This window comes from Lampris incognitus, unplaced genomic scaffold (genome assembly GCF_029633865.1).
Source record: "Lampris incognitus isolate fLamInc1 unplaced genomic scaffold, fLamInc1.hap2 scaffold_469, whole genome shotgun sequence".
NCBI lineage: Eukaryota > Metazoa > Chordata > Actinopteri > Lampriformes > Lampridae > Lampris > Lampris incognitus.
The window spans coordinates 11,071-26,458 of record NW_026611428.1 but is presented as its reverse complement, the minus strand read 5'-3'; the positions used below and the strand labels follow the sequence as shown (position 1 = coordinate 26,458).

General features: G+C 45.5%; 1 protein-coding gene across 1 annotated transcript; it reads right to left on the bottom strand.

The window, feature by feature from the left end:
* Nucleotides 1–1,083: 1,083 nt before the first annotated feature.
* On the bottom strand, nt 1,084–14,955 carry LOC130133690 (glycylpeptide N-tetradecanoyltransferase 1-like). Its single transcript, XM_056302087.1, has 12 exons — nt 14,816–14,955; nt 14,580–14,688; nt 13,889–14,033; nt 12,621–12,739; nt 12,178–12,269; nt 11,464–11,580; nt 9,524–9,694; nt 8,453–8,561; nt 6,812–6,982; nt 5,317–5,484; nt 2,707–2,844; nt 1,084–2,228 (listed from the first exon to the last, which is right to left on the bottom strand). Exons 1-12 carry the CDS (start codon nt 14,833–14,835, stop codon nt 2,205–2,207), a joined length of 1,383 nt encoding a protein of 460 aa, XP_056158062.1. The 5' UTR covers nt 14,836–14,955; the 3' UTR covers nt 1,084–2,204.
* Between the last annotated feature and the right edge of the window lie 433 nt (nt 14,956–15,388).

Below are 15,388 nucleotides of genomic sequence, written 5' to 3'. Positions count from 1 at the left end.
ACAGGCAGAATGGCAGCCCTGGCCTATTGTCCTGGCTATAGGGTCTGGCTACTAGCCTGAGACCTCCCCCTCCTGACACTCTCCCAGAAGCTGGCCCCTCGCTACGTCGGTCCCTACACCATTGACCGTTTCATCAACCCCTCTGCGGTATGTCTCCTCGTCCCTGCCTCACTTAAGATCCACCTTGTGTTTCATGTCTCTCACCTCAAACCAGTAGCCTCCAGCCCCATCTACCCCTGTCCAAGCTCCTCTGCCTCCCAGGGTCCTCCTCCATGGTGGCAATTTGGGCTGGGACGTCAACTGACTGCTTGCCATTCGCTGCCAGGGTTACCAATACCTGGTGGACTGGGTTGGTTACAGGCCCGAGGACCACAGCTGGGTGAAACTGTGAGACACGAAGATACCAAAAGCCTGTCCTGCTCCTGAAAACCCCAACCCTAACATGTAACACAGTCAGAAGTGCAAGACTGTCAACGGTCATATCCTTCTTTCTCTTCACTTCCAGAAGTGCTGTACTATTTCACAAGATCTGTAACAATGCCCCTACCACATAACAGTGAAAACAGGAATTGCCGGAATATCTCGTAAGTGGCAGGGAAGCCTTCCATCATACATGATGGAAAGTATCATCAGTGACGGGGATAGTGTTAAGGGGATGGGAAATACATTTGTGTGATCAGATTTTAAATATCTAATTGTTAAAGGGGTAAAAATTAATTTTGACCATTTTTGACGGCATCCCCACTTGACGATTATACCCATATGAGTAGAGAGCTCTGTATAACAGTCGGTCCAATGTCTGTAGCCCCTTCTGTTGCTGCCTGACAAGCCTTCCACCATGTACTGAGGTCAAGGTTCAGAGGTCAATATTTTAAAGCATAGGCCATTTACAATCTTCAGACAGGCATAATGTTACTCTGCAGATCAAGACCTTTCCAATGGTGTGTTTGGTTTAGTCCTACAACAAAGTTTTAATTAGAACATTTCATGGACACCGGCTTGGTCCAGGCTTACTTTCAGAGAGCCCTTTGGAGGCCCAACACATGAAATGAAAGGTCTTTAGTTTTTTGGTCTGTTTTCAGATAACTTTATTTATCCTAGAAGAGCCATTCAGTTCTTACAGTCTACCCAGACATACACAAACTCACAGACAAGCGGCAATCATCATGATGTCAGAGACAACAGACATGGGCAAGAGATGCACACTGTCACCCTCATGTGGCCCTGCATGCAGACTCACACGAGGACCAGGCGAAGGGCAAAAATTCACGAGTTAAAAGAATAGAATAAATAAATATTTCTTTAGTTTTTGTGGAAACAGTGACAAAAGCCATTTAAGGCAGTAATTTTTGACTAATTTACAACCAAAGTAGTAATGTTGGCCTACTTTGAAGCTTATTTTGCTGATGAAATGCAAGATCTTTCTTTTCAACCCTAACCCTAACCCAAGCAAACCAGGCCCCATACCTGTGGCAATACCTCGGAATGGTCAGCAGGATCACAATATGTAAAGGTGACTAAACAAACAAACATAACTATGATGAAATTTAATTTTCTTGTCTGAGACAGGGGAGGTCCTGCTTATTAAAGTATTTCAGTCAGTTATATCTATATCTATCTGTTACACATCAGGCGCCTCATTTTGAGATGTTTTGTTGCACAATGACATCTAATTCTTAAACCCTTACAATACACAGTAATAAAAAAGCGGGTCTGTAATAATAAGTAGTTGGGATGAAAGTGCTAAATAATAACAATAAATATGTACACAACTTAGATAGACATCATTATTGTTATTATTTAGCACTTTCATCCCAACCGTTTACCGTTACAGGCCCACCTCCTTATTGTCCTTGTCTCATGTACTCCAACCCATGGCACCGGAGAATTTAAGTGTATTTATGTCTGTGAAGCCGAAGACGAATTTCCATGTTAGTGGACAATAAGGACGTCTATTATATTCTTCTGTTAGCCAAAAACACATTTGCCTTATAATGCGTTCCTCTGTTTCTTTTGTGCATTTGTGTGGGTGTGTATTGCTTGTTTGTGCACGAGTATGCACAAACAGCGATGTTGGCTCAGCCTCTACACACGAATACATGTGTTGGGTGTCATGATTTCGTGTCATCTTGTCAACTGTCCTGGCCGCTGGTGTCCCTTCCATCCTCGGCACCAAGTCTTCTCTGGATCTCTCAGCAGCAAGGTTAGTAGGGCAACAATAGACCAACCTGTCAAACAGCCATGGAGTCCATGATAATGAGGCGCTGGTAGCCAACAGAACCCAAGACTACAAATAATCACCAACGAAGCATTACACACACACACATACATATATATATATATATATATATATATATATATATATATTCTGCTCCTCATTAGTTGAGCACTTATAACACCATTGATGGTTTTGAAAAAACGCTATATATATAAAAAACTTCATTAAATAAAACCTCAATGGTAGGGAAAGTGCTCAACAAACAAGGAACAAAATAATCCAGTGATTCAAGTAATTAGAATATAAAATTAAATGAGTCTAATTGAAAATTACTTGAATCACTAATATTTACAATTATATATTTATATATATATATATATATATATATATATATGTGTGTGTGTGTGTGTGTGTACAATTATTATAAAATATTTGAATAATATAATACTAATATATTATTGTAAAATTATTATCTTAACAGTCAGTACCTTGTCTGGACTTATGGTAGGGCATGCCCAGTTGTAAAGGTAGTAATGAAGGTTTTTATCACCACGGGTGAACTTGAGTTTTTCCATGAAGCACTTATTCTCCATCACATCCAGAACAGTGACGGCGTCAAAACCTTTCTGAAAGAGAGGAGGAGATACAAATACAAAGGGTGAAAATGTGAGATTAAACTTCAGACACTTGCCACCTAACTTGTCACATCTCGAAACAACAATAATTTTCGTTTGTAGATAAAGGCAATGAGTACAGTCGCTTAAATGAGGAGTAAACACATACACCCGCAGCTCATGCGGCTTCAAGACAAGTAAAGCCATGGTACAGTGGACGTGTTCAGATATATATATAACATGTTTCTGGGATTTAAGACTCGCGTTTCCTCTGATTTAGCTTCTGTTTGGGAGTAGCTACTCTGATTCATTTCTGATTTACTTAGTTTTTCGTTATTTCACAGATATTTTTTCATCCATCCATCCATCCATCAGCCAAATCGCTTATCCTGCTCTCAGGGTGGCGGGGATGCTGGAGCCTATCCCAGCAGTCATTGGGCAGAAGGCGGGGAGACACCCTGGACAGGCCGCCAGGCCATCATACGGGTTTTCTCTGGGTGCTACGGTTTCCTCCCCTTTTGTGTGTATAGTTATGCGTTTGCACCTATTATTTTGTTACCATTTGGCCTGTTTTTTTTTTCCCGTGTCCCACATCATTTCCTCTGATGGTGCTCTTCCAGCCTTTCTACTCTAATTTTCCTACTTCTCCACCTTTTGTGCTTATGTCCAGGTTCCTGACTCCTATCCTATGCTGCCTGAGGAGGAACATTATGCTCTGAACGTGTACTTTCTGCATGTACCTGCCATCTAGAGCCAGCTATGCACGTGGCTTCTTTGTTTTGCACACATCTTAGCTCGAATGAACGATTCACTATTGCAGGATGCAAGGAGCTTCTGATTTCTGTTTTGATTCTGGATGTCCCTTAATTTCTTCCATTTAAACCCCGACAGAGCTCAAGTTCTCTTAATTTCCTCCAACTAAACCCGAACAGAACTCAAGTTCTCTTAATTTCCTCCATCTAAACCCTGGCAGAACTCAAGTTCTCTTAATTTCCTCCATCTAAACCCTGACAGAACTCAAGTTCTCTTAATTTCCTCCATCTAAACCCCGACAGAGCTCAAGTTCTCTTAATTTCCTCCAACTAAACCCGAACAGAACTCAAGTTCTCTTAATTTCCTCCATCTAAACCCCAACAGAACTCAAGTTCTCTTAATTTCCTCCATCTAAACCCTGACAGAACTCAAGTTCTCTTAATTTCCTCCATCTAAACCCTGACAGAACTCAAGTTCTCTTAATTTCCTCCATCTAAACCCCAACAGAACTCAAGTTCTCTTAATTTCCTCCATCTAAACCCCGACAGAACTCAAGTTCTCTTAATTTCCTCCATCTAAACCCCAACAGAACTCAAGTTCGCTTAATTTCCTCCAACTAAACCCAAACAGAACTCAAGTTCTCTTAATTTCCTCCAACTAAACCCAAACAGAACTCAAGTTGTCTTAATTTCCTCCATCTAAACCCCGACAGAACTCAAGTTCTCTTAATTTCCTACATCTAAACCCTGACAGAACTCAAGTTCTCTTAATTTCCTCCAACTAAACCCAAACAGAACTCAAGTTCTCTTAATTTCCTCATCTAAAGACAAAACTCAAGTTCTCTTACTTGGTCATGAGAACTTTGCCACCGCAGTTGATCAGTTTATTGGTCCACTTCATTCAAATATCTAACCTAACGCTAAAAATCTTGGTATCATCTTTGACCAGAATATGTCTTTCAGTCACCATGTTACTAAGCTTGTCCAGTCCTGTTTCTTCAGCTAAGAAATATTGCAAAAATCAGAACTATCTTGTCTTTTAAGGATATCGAAACATTAATTCACACTGTCATTTTGTTCCGTCTAGATTACTGGAACTCCCTCTACTCTGGCCTCAACCAAGCCACTTTAAATGGTCTACAGCTGGTTCAGAATGCAGCTGCTAGACTACTAACCAGAACTAGCCGTAGGTCCCATATTACCCCATCCCTGCACCCCCCCCACTGGCTTCCCGTAAAACTCAGAATAATCTATAAGATCTTATTGATTACATTTAAAGCACTGCGTGATCTTGCTCCAGTTACATTTCTGATCTTCTCATTCCACTTCCTGACCAATCCGATACTCAAACCTTTGTCTTTTATCCATCCCTCACTCCAACTGCAAACCTGCGACCACACCTCTGCAGTTTTAGCCCGAAGCCTCTAGAAAAATCTCCCCCGATCCATTAGATCCACTGAATATTTGGACTGTTTTAAGCGGCTTCTAAAAACTAATCTTTTCAGACAAGCCTTTTTATAGCTCACCACCCGATTCCTGTTTTGTTTAATTTTTAGCTTGGCCTGTTTCTCCCTATGACATGTTTTATATTCATTCAATTTATTTTATATATTTATTTGTATTTCGTGTATTGAGTGTAAAGCTCATTGTCACTGTATGGTTTTAAAAGGGCTATATAAATAAAATGTTGCTCGCTGGCTCTTCCCCCGCTGTCTTCTGTGGTTAAACTCACGGCTTTAGCCAGGACCAGCGCATCCTCCATGAGGCTGGCCAGGTCGGTGGATGTGCAGACACAGTACAGGAGGTGGGCCACCCTCAGAGCGCTGTGCACCGGATGGTTCAACACTTGATATGCCACGCAGTAGAAACTCACCAGGTCCGTCAACAGGCCTCCAGCACTCTGCATGTGGGGTGGGGTGGGGTGGGGAGGGGAGGGGAGGGGAGGGTGAGCAAATCCATGTTCTTCACAGGAAATCAAAACCAGAATGAACTGCTACGGCGCCATTAAATATTATCCTGCTTGGATTTTTGCTTCCAGCAGAGAGTCAAAGGGTCTGCCTGGGCTTGAGCTCAAATGCACTTCTTTCCAGTTCTCCTTGCTTCAGTCGTTCTATCGAAACAAATATGTTCTGTTCTTCAGCTAATCTGCATTACTCCGAGATGTTTCCACATGAAGCGAGACTTTGGGACTGAATATGTTCTGTTTTTAATTCCCCCCCCCCCCAATTGTACTTGGTCAATTACCCCACTCTTCCGAGGGGATCCCGGTCGCTACGCCATCTCCTCTGCTGATCCGGGGAGGGCTGCAGACTACCACATGCCTCCTCCCATACACGTGGAGTCACCAGCTGCTTCTTTTCACCTGACAGTGAGTAGTGTCACCAGGTGGACGTAGCGCGTGGGAAGATCACGCTATTCCCCCTAGTCCCCCCCCTGAACAGGCGCCACGACCGACCAGAGGAGGCGCTAGTGCAGCGACCAGGACACATACCCACATCCGGCTTCCCACCCGCAGACATGGCCAATTGTGTCTGTAGGGATGCCCAACCAAGCCGCAGGTAACACAGGGATTCGAACCGGCGATCCCCATATTGGTAGACAACAGAATAGACCGCTACGTTACCCAGATGCCCCTTTGGGACTGAATAATGAATGACCTGTCGAGATTGTCTGAAATCGCCCTGCAATCGTCCCACGCATTTCCAACGTTTCGTGGCTTTGCTCGAGTCCCACGCCTGTGATCAACTGCTGTGGTCACTTGAAATTCTAAAACACACCTACAACCACTTGAAGCAACTAGCTGTGGAAAATAAAATGCAGTTTTACAGCACAGCATCCGATAACATCAGCTGGAATGAAATATGTAAGTGGCACAAGCAGCCGGTGTGGAGTATTTACAGGATTATCTGTGCTTATTCATCTCATGAGCAGCAGCGTTAAGTGGTCCTGCTCACTATCTAGACTAGATGTCCACATGTCCAAAGCCTGAGAGGTCATTCATTAATTCACGCATCTTCTCCCTCGGGCACATGAATGAATTGCGGTTGTGTTTTCCCTCGCCTAGTGCTCCAGAACAGACCCCGAGAGCCGTGTCTCCCCGCCCGTAAAAATACTACCCTACTTCAAGTGCTGGTTCCAACACAAAGCCAGCCACACTGAGAACGCTATAACCTCAGCCTCTTCGACAGCCGGGTCAGCCTCGTATCTGAGTAACTGACGGGTCAGACCTGCACCACATAGGTGTCTATCACGCCGTCTCTGGGCATCAGCCAGTGTTGTGCGTCCTGCGGAGACATCAGGGGGGCGAGGTGGAACTTCTGAAGATGTCTCTCGAGAAGAGCTCGCACGGCTGGTACATCCTCCTTAGTCATGGGACGAAGGCCTGAAGTCTTCGTCGCCTAGGAAAGAGAGAAGGAGAAAGAAAAACTGGAAAAATGCTTTTCCACAGAAAAAGCGTGTGAATGCTGAGCTGCTGAAAGAAATCGCGAAAGCACTGCTGAAAATGGATAAATCGGAAACGTCAGAAAGTCACTAGCCTACCTGAAATACCTGGAAACTGAAACGTGAAATGGCTGAATATTTGAAAAGTTTTAAAGGTATAAAAAAACTGAAAAATTTGCCATAATGTGCTAAATAGATAAATAGTTTGATTGTTGAATGGTTTCTGTAGTTTAAAGTATGAAAAAGTGGAAGTGGTGCCACTAATAAAGAACTGCAAAGCAATAGTGTGAATAATTAGGCTGGCAGTTGAGTTTCAAATTGATATGTGACGTCACAATAGGACTGAACATTCTAACAGGCAAAGTGTATGGCAGAAATGCTAAAATTTAGAGCTGAATTGTTCAAAAACTATAAAATATTTTTAAAATCTGAATAGCGTTCTGAAAGAGCTGAATGTCCTGAACTGTTTAAGCTTTAAATGGGGTTTCTAGCTCAAACAATGAAGGAGGAGATACAGTTCAAAGGTGACGAGGGTTTCAACCTTTCCCCATAGACTTCCATTGTTTTGAAAAAGTAGAAAAAGCTTAATATGTCTAAAAGTACAAATAATTTCAAAAAACCGAAACGTGAGCCTTAATGGGCTTAAAGAGGTGAACATTTTGATACCTGGATGGTTTCAGTGGAGTAAAAGCGGTGGAAAGGTTGCGCAAGTCCCCCATTGACTCCCATTCAAAAAATGGCTGAAAAAAGTTGAATATTTCAAAAAGTTCAAAAGGTTATGAAAAATCTGAAAGGGGAGCACTAATGTCCTTAACGAGTTGAACACTTTGATAGTTGAATGGTTTCAGTAGCTAACAAGTATGAAGGAGCTACAAAGTGTCAAAAAATGGGCGGCAGAAAAATAAATAAATAAATAATTCTCGCTAAAGAGGAAAAGACAAAAACAAAAGCACTCTCACATTGTTCTGTAAAACCCTTACATAGGAAACTGTTCTTTATTTTTCATTTCTTTTATTAATGAAACAGAATCTGCGTTGGCCCCCTAGAGGAGATGCCGGGGATGTGCGTCAACAGGGAGTTTCTGCTCAGTGCTGTTAAGTAATTTCAGCACAGTGTCTCCCTTGTCTTTGTCAGGTGTCCTCGAGAGAGACAATGGAGTCCGTCATCATCTCGTTCACTGCGAGCCATCCTGGATGAGCCTGTCAGCTAAACGTCTGAAGCGTTAACAGAATCTGAAGGTGCAACGAAGACAGCCTGCGATGTCAAATAACGAGATCCCAGATGAGTCTCCGGGTATAACATATTCGAGGCGAGTCTGAGGAGACGGGTCAACTCTGTATACAGCGGCATGGTCAAGGCTATACTGTGTGTAGAGCTTTGACCATGGCATGACACATGTCTGCCACAAGGGGACAACACAAACTTACCTCAGGCAGGCGGTTGAGTTTGAGGGCTCTCTGCACAGTCATGTTCCTGCCGAGACCACTGCGGGTGACTTCCATTAGTTTACGTGGATTTAGGGACCGTTGCCAGTATCTGACAGAATACACACATAAACACGTGTCTAATCCATGTAAATGTTCATGTGTGTCTTCTAACCAGCCATTAGGTGTTAAGGTTTTCGTGGACATCTTGCCAAAGGCACAACATTAAACCCTCTATGTCTTGAGGCATGCTCAGTAATGCGGGTAAGGAAACCCCAGGAAGTCGAAACAGTTCATCGGGACACAACACTTAAGGAGAGACACAGTTCCTCAGTCATCATCTTTGTCAGTCTCAGCTGACTGCAGGTATCCCCACCCTCCCCAATCCTCTGTGACCAGTACACACGGCCATTTTAACTCTAATTTAATGGTTACGGGGGCGGCACGGTGGCCCAGTGGTCAGCGCGGTCGCCTCACAGCAAGGAGGTCCTGCGCTCGAGCCCCCGGGGTGGTCCAACCTTGGGGGCCGTCCCGGGTCGTCCCCTGTGTGGAGTTTGCATGTTCTCCCCGTGTCTTGCATGGGTTTCTTCCCGGGTGCTCCGGTTTCCTCCCACAGTACAAAGACATGTAGGTCAGGTGAATCGGCCGTACTACATTGTCCCTAGGTGTGAATGTGTGTGTGTGTACACCCTGTGACGGCCTGGCGGCCTGTCCAGGGTGTCTCCCCACCTGCCGCCCAGCGACTGCTGGGAAAGGCTCCAGCATCCCCATGACCCTGGGAGCAGGATAAGCAGTTTGGATGATGGATGGATGGGCACAGCAATTTGCATATGAGACCGATCACTGGTGTTTGTCACGCAAATGTGCCGGTTTCAGTCGTTATCCAGCTGTCCAGCTTATAAGGGTGGGGACACCTGCAGCCAGCTGAGACTGAAGAGGTCGCTTAGATGATGATGAAACGTATCTCCCACTAAATGTTGAGTCCAGATGAACCGATTCAACTTTCTGGGTTCAAGTCTTCACGTCCCGGCCTTACTGACACAAAGTGAAATAAATGCCGGTCTGTGTAGTTACCTGCAGGTGCTCAGCGGTGTAGGCAGAAATGAACTAACTGTGTAGACAGCCTGGTAGAGGCCCTGCCGGTTCACCCGTCTGGTAAGCTCTCGGATCAGAACCGGACTCATCCGCTTGAAGCGTAGTTTCTTGTGGACACACAGGAGGCTGACCTGTGCCATCTGCTTCTCCCTGGGGCAAACATACCATCACGACACTTGCTTTTCAGGTTCGGTTCAGCGGCGTCTGCTATCAAATTATGCTGCTGCAGTTGCCACAGATTTGCTATCGGCCACTCGGGGCAGTTTATTTGCTGGTCGACGTGTCAGGAGGGCTCTGCTGTACCCAAACAGCACCTTGAGTCTGTCACACACTGTCAGAATCCTGCTCTAGTCTTTGCCGTGTGTCGTATGTACTGCACGTTTTGTAGTTGGGGCGGTTCCAGAGGGATAGCCCTTCGCTGATTTCACCATGCAAAGTTCTCTTATCGCAACAACGCACAACATTTCACACGCAACAGAGGACCTGCACAGCAAAAGCTGCTAAAGCCATAAAACCGTGTCCGAGACATTTCCCCAATGGCTGGGTCAATGTCATGCTGCATGTGATATGCCATGCTGCGTGTGATATGTCATGCTGCGTGTGATATGTCATGCTGCATGTGATATGTCATGCTGCATGTGATATGTCATGCTGCATGTGATATGTCCAGCTGCATGTGATATGTCCAGCTGCGTGTGATATGTCATGCTGCGTGTGATATGTCATGCTGCGTGTGATATGTCCAGCTGCGTGTGATATGTCATGCTGCGTGTGATATGTCATGCTGCGTGTGATATGTCATGCTGCGTGTGATATGTCATGCTGCGTGTGATATGTCATGCTGCGTGTGATATGTCATGCTGCGTGTGATGTGTCATGCTGCGTGTGATGTGTCATGCTGCGTGTGATGTCATGCTGCGTGTGATGTCATGCTGCATGCGATATGTCCAGCTGCATGCGATATGTCCAGCTGCATGCGATATGTCATGCTGCATGCGATATGTCATGCTGCATGCGATATGTCCAGCTGCATGTGATATGTCCAGCTGCATGTGATATGTCATGCTGCATGTGATATGTCAAGCTGCATGTGATATGTCAAGCTGCATGTGATATGTCAAGCTGCATGTGATATGCCAAGCTGCATGTGATATGCCAAGCTGCATGTGATATGTCAAGCTGCGTGTGATATGTCATGCTGCGTGTGATATGTCAAGCTGCGTGTGATATGTCAAGCTGCGTGTGATATGTCACGCTGCGTGTGATATGTCACGCTGCATGTGATATGTCACGCTGCATGTGATATGTCACGCTGCATGTGATATGTCACGCTGCATGTGATATGTCCAGCTGCATGTGATATGTCATGCTGCATGTGATATGTCATGCTGCATGTGATGTCATGCTGCATGTGATATGTCATGCTGCATGTGATATGTCCAGCTGCATGTGATATGTCAAGCTGCATGTGATATGTCATGCTGCATGTGATATGTCAAACTGCATGTGATATGTCAAACTGCATGTGATATGTCATGCTGCATGTGATATGTCAAGCTGCATGTGATATGTCAAGCTGCATGTGATATGTCATGCTGCATGTGATATGTCATGCTGCATGTGATATGTCATGCTGCATGTGCTATATCATGCTGCATGTGATATGTCATGCTGCATGTGATATGCCAAGCTGCGTGTGCTCCATGCTTAGTGTTGATATTTGTAGATGTAAACTCTCCTCGTGTCACCGAGGCTGTATCTTATATTGCTCACAAAACTACCACAATGATACCACTGAAAGAAAGAAACAAGAAAGAAAAAAGAATGAAAAGTAAGAAAGAAAAGAAAAGAAAAAAAATGAAAAAGAAAGAAAGCTGTGCCTACTATACACATGGATTTGATCCGCTGGACTTACTCACTTGTCATATATGCGGACATTGGCGGGTACGGCAGCGATGAAGCCAACCAACTTCTTGCTGGTGTGTACTCGCACCCCACAATGCCACTGGGCCACCCAGCCAGGAGGCTGCAGGACCCTGGGGGGGGAAGAGAGCAAGAGGTCGACAGCTGGCAGTAAGATCACTCTGTCAGTAAATGTGAGTCAGCGTCCATTAAACAAGCAGTGATTAAGCATTCCACCTTTATAATGAACCAACTGTGGGAAAGGAGACCTGGTTTAATCAAAGCCACCCCTCAGATCTGGCCTACAAGTAGGACTTCTCCACCTCAGGGAGCAGGGACCTGGGTTGTTGATGTTAATTATAGTTTCTAAGTAAATGGGAATGGGATCGATGTTTGCGGTCCCTGAAGGTGGCAAAACCATTGCTCACATTGGTCATGGCGAGAAGAAGCCGATGGCAGACGACAACAGATAAGAAAAGCAAGCTCGAGACTGATAAGTCACAGGGTCAAGTCCCATATCACCTCAGCTGAAAAAAAAACATGGATCAAAAAATAAATTAATGAAGAACAGCTGTGTTCTTCAATAAGTACCATCAGTGCCACTTAAACTCCGTTTCGTCCAACGCAGCTCCTTCGTGGACGAAGGGGAGAAAATGGCGGCCGGTGCCAAGGTCACGTTTGGGGAGAGAAAAGCGAGTTTGAGAAGATGTCAGTGCTTAATGAAAGCTTACCATTGCAGGTACTCGGGGGAGAAGTGGGATCGGATCGTGTTGTCGTCGTCCTCTGTGTAGTTTTCATTTAGTAGGGTGCACAGCTCTCTCAGCTGAGTGACAGAGGGGGGAAAGGGGGATCAGACACGCCCGTGCAGCCGCCGCTTTAATTTGTCGTTTGTGACGGCCATGACACTAAGAGCCGAAAGCTTTGAAAAGACAAACAAAAGCTCGAGCACAAACGTCGCATTAGAGGTCATACGGTGACTGACATTTGACATCGTTTGCTCTGTGGAGGTGATTTGTGACCCTCTGGCCAAGCCGCCTTCTCTGGTGATGCCAGATGGTGAGGAATTGAAAAACGTGCGGCATCAAATAGGAGAATCAGCTCGTCTTGATTCATGCCTTCCAAGCTATTACGTGATTGGCACAGTAATTAAAGGATGTTATATTGCGTAACCCACCGTGGTGGGACTGGTCGGATCCAACGTGTCCCAGGAGAAACCTTGGGGAAGGGAGTAGGGCTCCTCACGGACTCCCTCCCCCACTTCGACTATCGGGCCTTCGGTCGTCACGGTGTCGCCTGGAGTAAAGTGTTAGACATCCAACAGGTTAGAAAGAAGTGAATCCTGCTCTTACAGAAGAGATCGAAGGGAAAAGAAGAGACAAAAGAGGTGACGTCTCCCCAGTTGTACTTGGCCAATTACCCCACTCTTCCGAGTTGTCCCGGTCTCTGCCCCCCCCCCCCCGCCGATCCGGGGAGGGCTGAAGACTACCACATGTCTCCTCTGATACATGTGGCGTCGCCAGCCGCTTCGTTTCACCTGACAGTGAGGAGTTTCTCCAGGGGGGTGTAGCACGTGGGAGGATCACGCTATTCCCCCCCAGTTCCCCCTTCCCCCCCCGAACAGGTGCCCCGACTGACCAGAGGAGGCGCTTGTGCAGCGACCGGGACAACATCCGGCTTCGCACCCACAGATGTGCCCGATTGTGTCTGTAGGGACGGCCGACCAAGCTGGAGGTAACGCAAGGATTCAAACCAGCGATCCCCGTGTTGGTAGGCAACGGAATAGACTGCTACGCTACCCAGACGCCCCGTCACGGTAATATTGAGCAACATAATCAAGCCACAGCAAACACTTAATTAAATCTAATTAAACACTGGATATTGTCTTTTGTTCTTTTCTGTTTTCAGCATCTATCGCTTGCTCTTCCACATTTAACATGCGAGTTCCCCCTCCTCTATCTTCTTCTTCTTTTCCTTGCGGAAATTTGGCATTTTTGATTTAAAAACAAATGCAGCTTATATCTTTAAATTGTTTCCACCGTAAATTAGATATAACTCTTCACGCTGGCAGTCATAGCAAAAGTATGTGCACCGCTACAAAGTGGGGGTAAATGTAACTCACAGCCTTGTTCTTGCCTCGGATACTGCAGCGCTTATAAACATGTGCTCTACTGCACGTGCAAGAAAATGCCTCTCATTACTGTATTACACTCGTGACCAAAAACTGAAGCGACTACTTACTGCTAACAGTAAGCTAGCTATACAAAACACGCCATCATTTTATGACAGTGAAAGTGATTATGCGCCCTTCATGCTTTGAATGAGCGAATCTTCTGAAAGATGCAGTTTGAGTGTGCTAATTCTGACAACCGCTCTTTCCAGCTCAACACAACACGTTTTAATGCCGGTTATGCTGGATGTCGTTGCAGGTTGTATGATCCATACTCAGTTTGGGGACGGGCTGCGTGTCCCAGAAGCGGTGGGTGTAGTGCTTAGCCTCCTGCAGGGTCTTGGGCAGGCTCTGGCCCAAGGAGAAGAGATGGAGGGTCTTCTGGATCTCCTGCTGCTTCTCCTCTGGCAGAGAATTAAGCTAGAATAGAATAGAACAAAGTAAATTAAAATAGAATAGAACAGAACAGAGCAGAGCAGAATAGAATAGAATCCAGAACCCAACACAACACAACACAACACAACACAACACAACACAACACTAAGTAGTCACAGAGCTAGCTAGCTAGCTACTGTAGTTTGCACAGTACACTGAAAAACTGAAGTACAAGCTATAGAAAACCATCCATGCATGCTTACAATGCAACAATGTGAAATAACCATGGAAAACAAACAGGGGGAAGGGGCTTTTGTTGGTGAACATGCCCCAGTAGGGGGACTCTTACCATAAGCACCATACCACACCACGAGTTCTGTGTGTGCATCTCCGGTGGGAACTAAATCTGTTATTCTGGGTGCGTCAGCGCCATATGGACTTAACTTTTTAGGGGGAAATTGTGTAACATGTAGTTTTGGATGGTAGAAAGTACCTCAGCAACACGTTCTATGCCATAGAGGAAAAGGGAGACGGGTATATTAGCAAACTATACGTCTGTGTGTGTGTGTGTGTGTGCATGAAAACACCAACCATGGCAACTGGATCTCTGGGCCCCTCTGGTTTCCAGGCAGCTTCCTTCTTTTGCTTCTTTTTGTTCTTTTTCAGTCTACCGCCGTCCTCCTCTGTCAGGCTCTTATCACTATAAAACACAGTCCCATGCAGCACCATACCGGCAAAGTCACAACACAACAGCAACAAATATTCTGCCCATGTTACAAGTCATCTAACATTAAGATCCCTACAAGTCGAACACAGTGGGGACTTACTGCATGTTTGAATCGGCCATGGTAGAAGCGTGAGAGCCCCGCGAGCTGGAAAAAGAAGTGTTTTGGAGACACGCTTGCGGTTGTCTTTTCAGCTCTTATCTTGGCAAGCAGTGAGGGGAGAAGGGGGTTGCCCACGCCCAAGCTCGATCCCACCCCAACAGATAACTCAGGACAATACTGAAAATGTATCCTCAGCGCTCGATGTGTCAGGCAGTGGCTGGGCGGAGGGTTGCTGCAGCTTCATACAGAGTCCAGGCATGCAAGTACACGTTCCTATAAGATTCTACACTTTCCCAAACCTAATCTGCCTCTGAAGATTTTGAGCACTGTTCAATATGATGTGAAATGATTGTTGCCAGACAATAGCGTAACGACCATGGATGACTAGACTTTCTTGCCCGGTGCGGGATTCGATACCGGGTGTACTGCACCACAAGGCGACATCACTAACCGCTCGGCTAAAGGGCCAGACCCGTTAGCTAGGGGCTAACGTGTCTTATTAGTAGTTTATAGTCGTCACTCTCTCCCGGAAGCGCGCCCTCGCACTTTGTTATTCCCGCGCTCCGAAGAGAC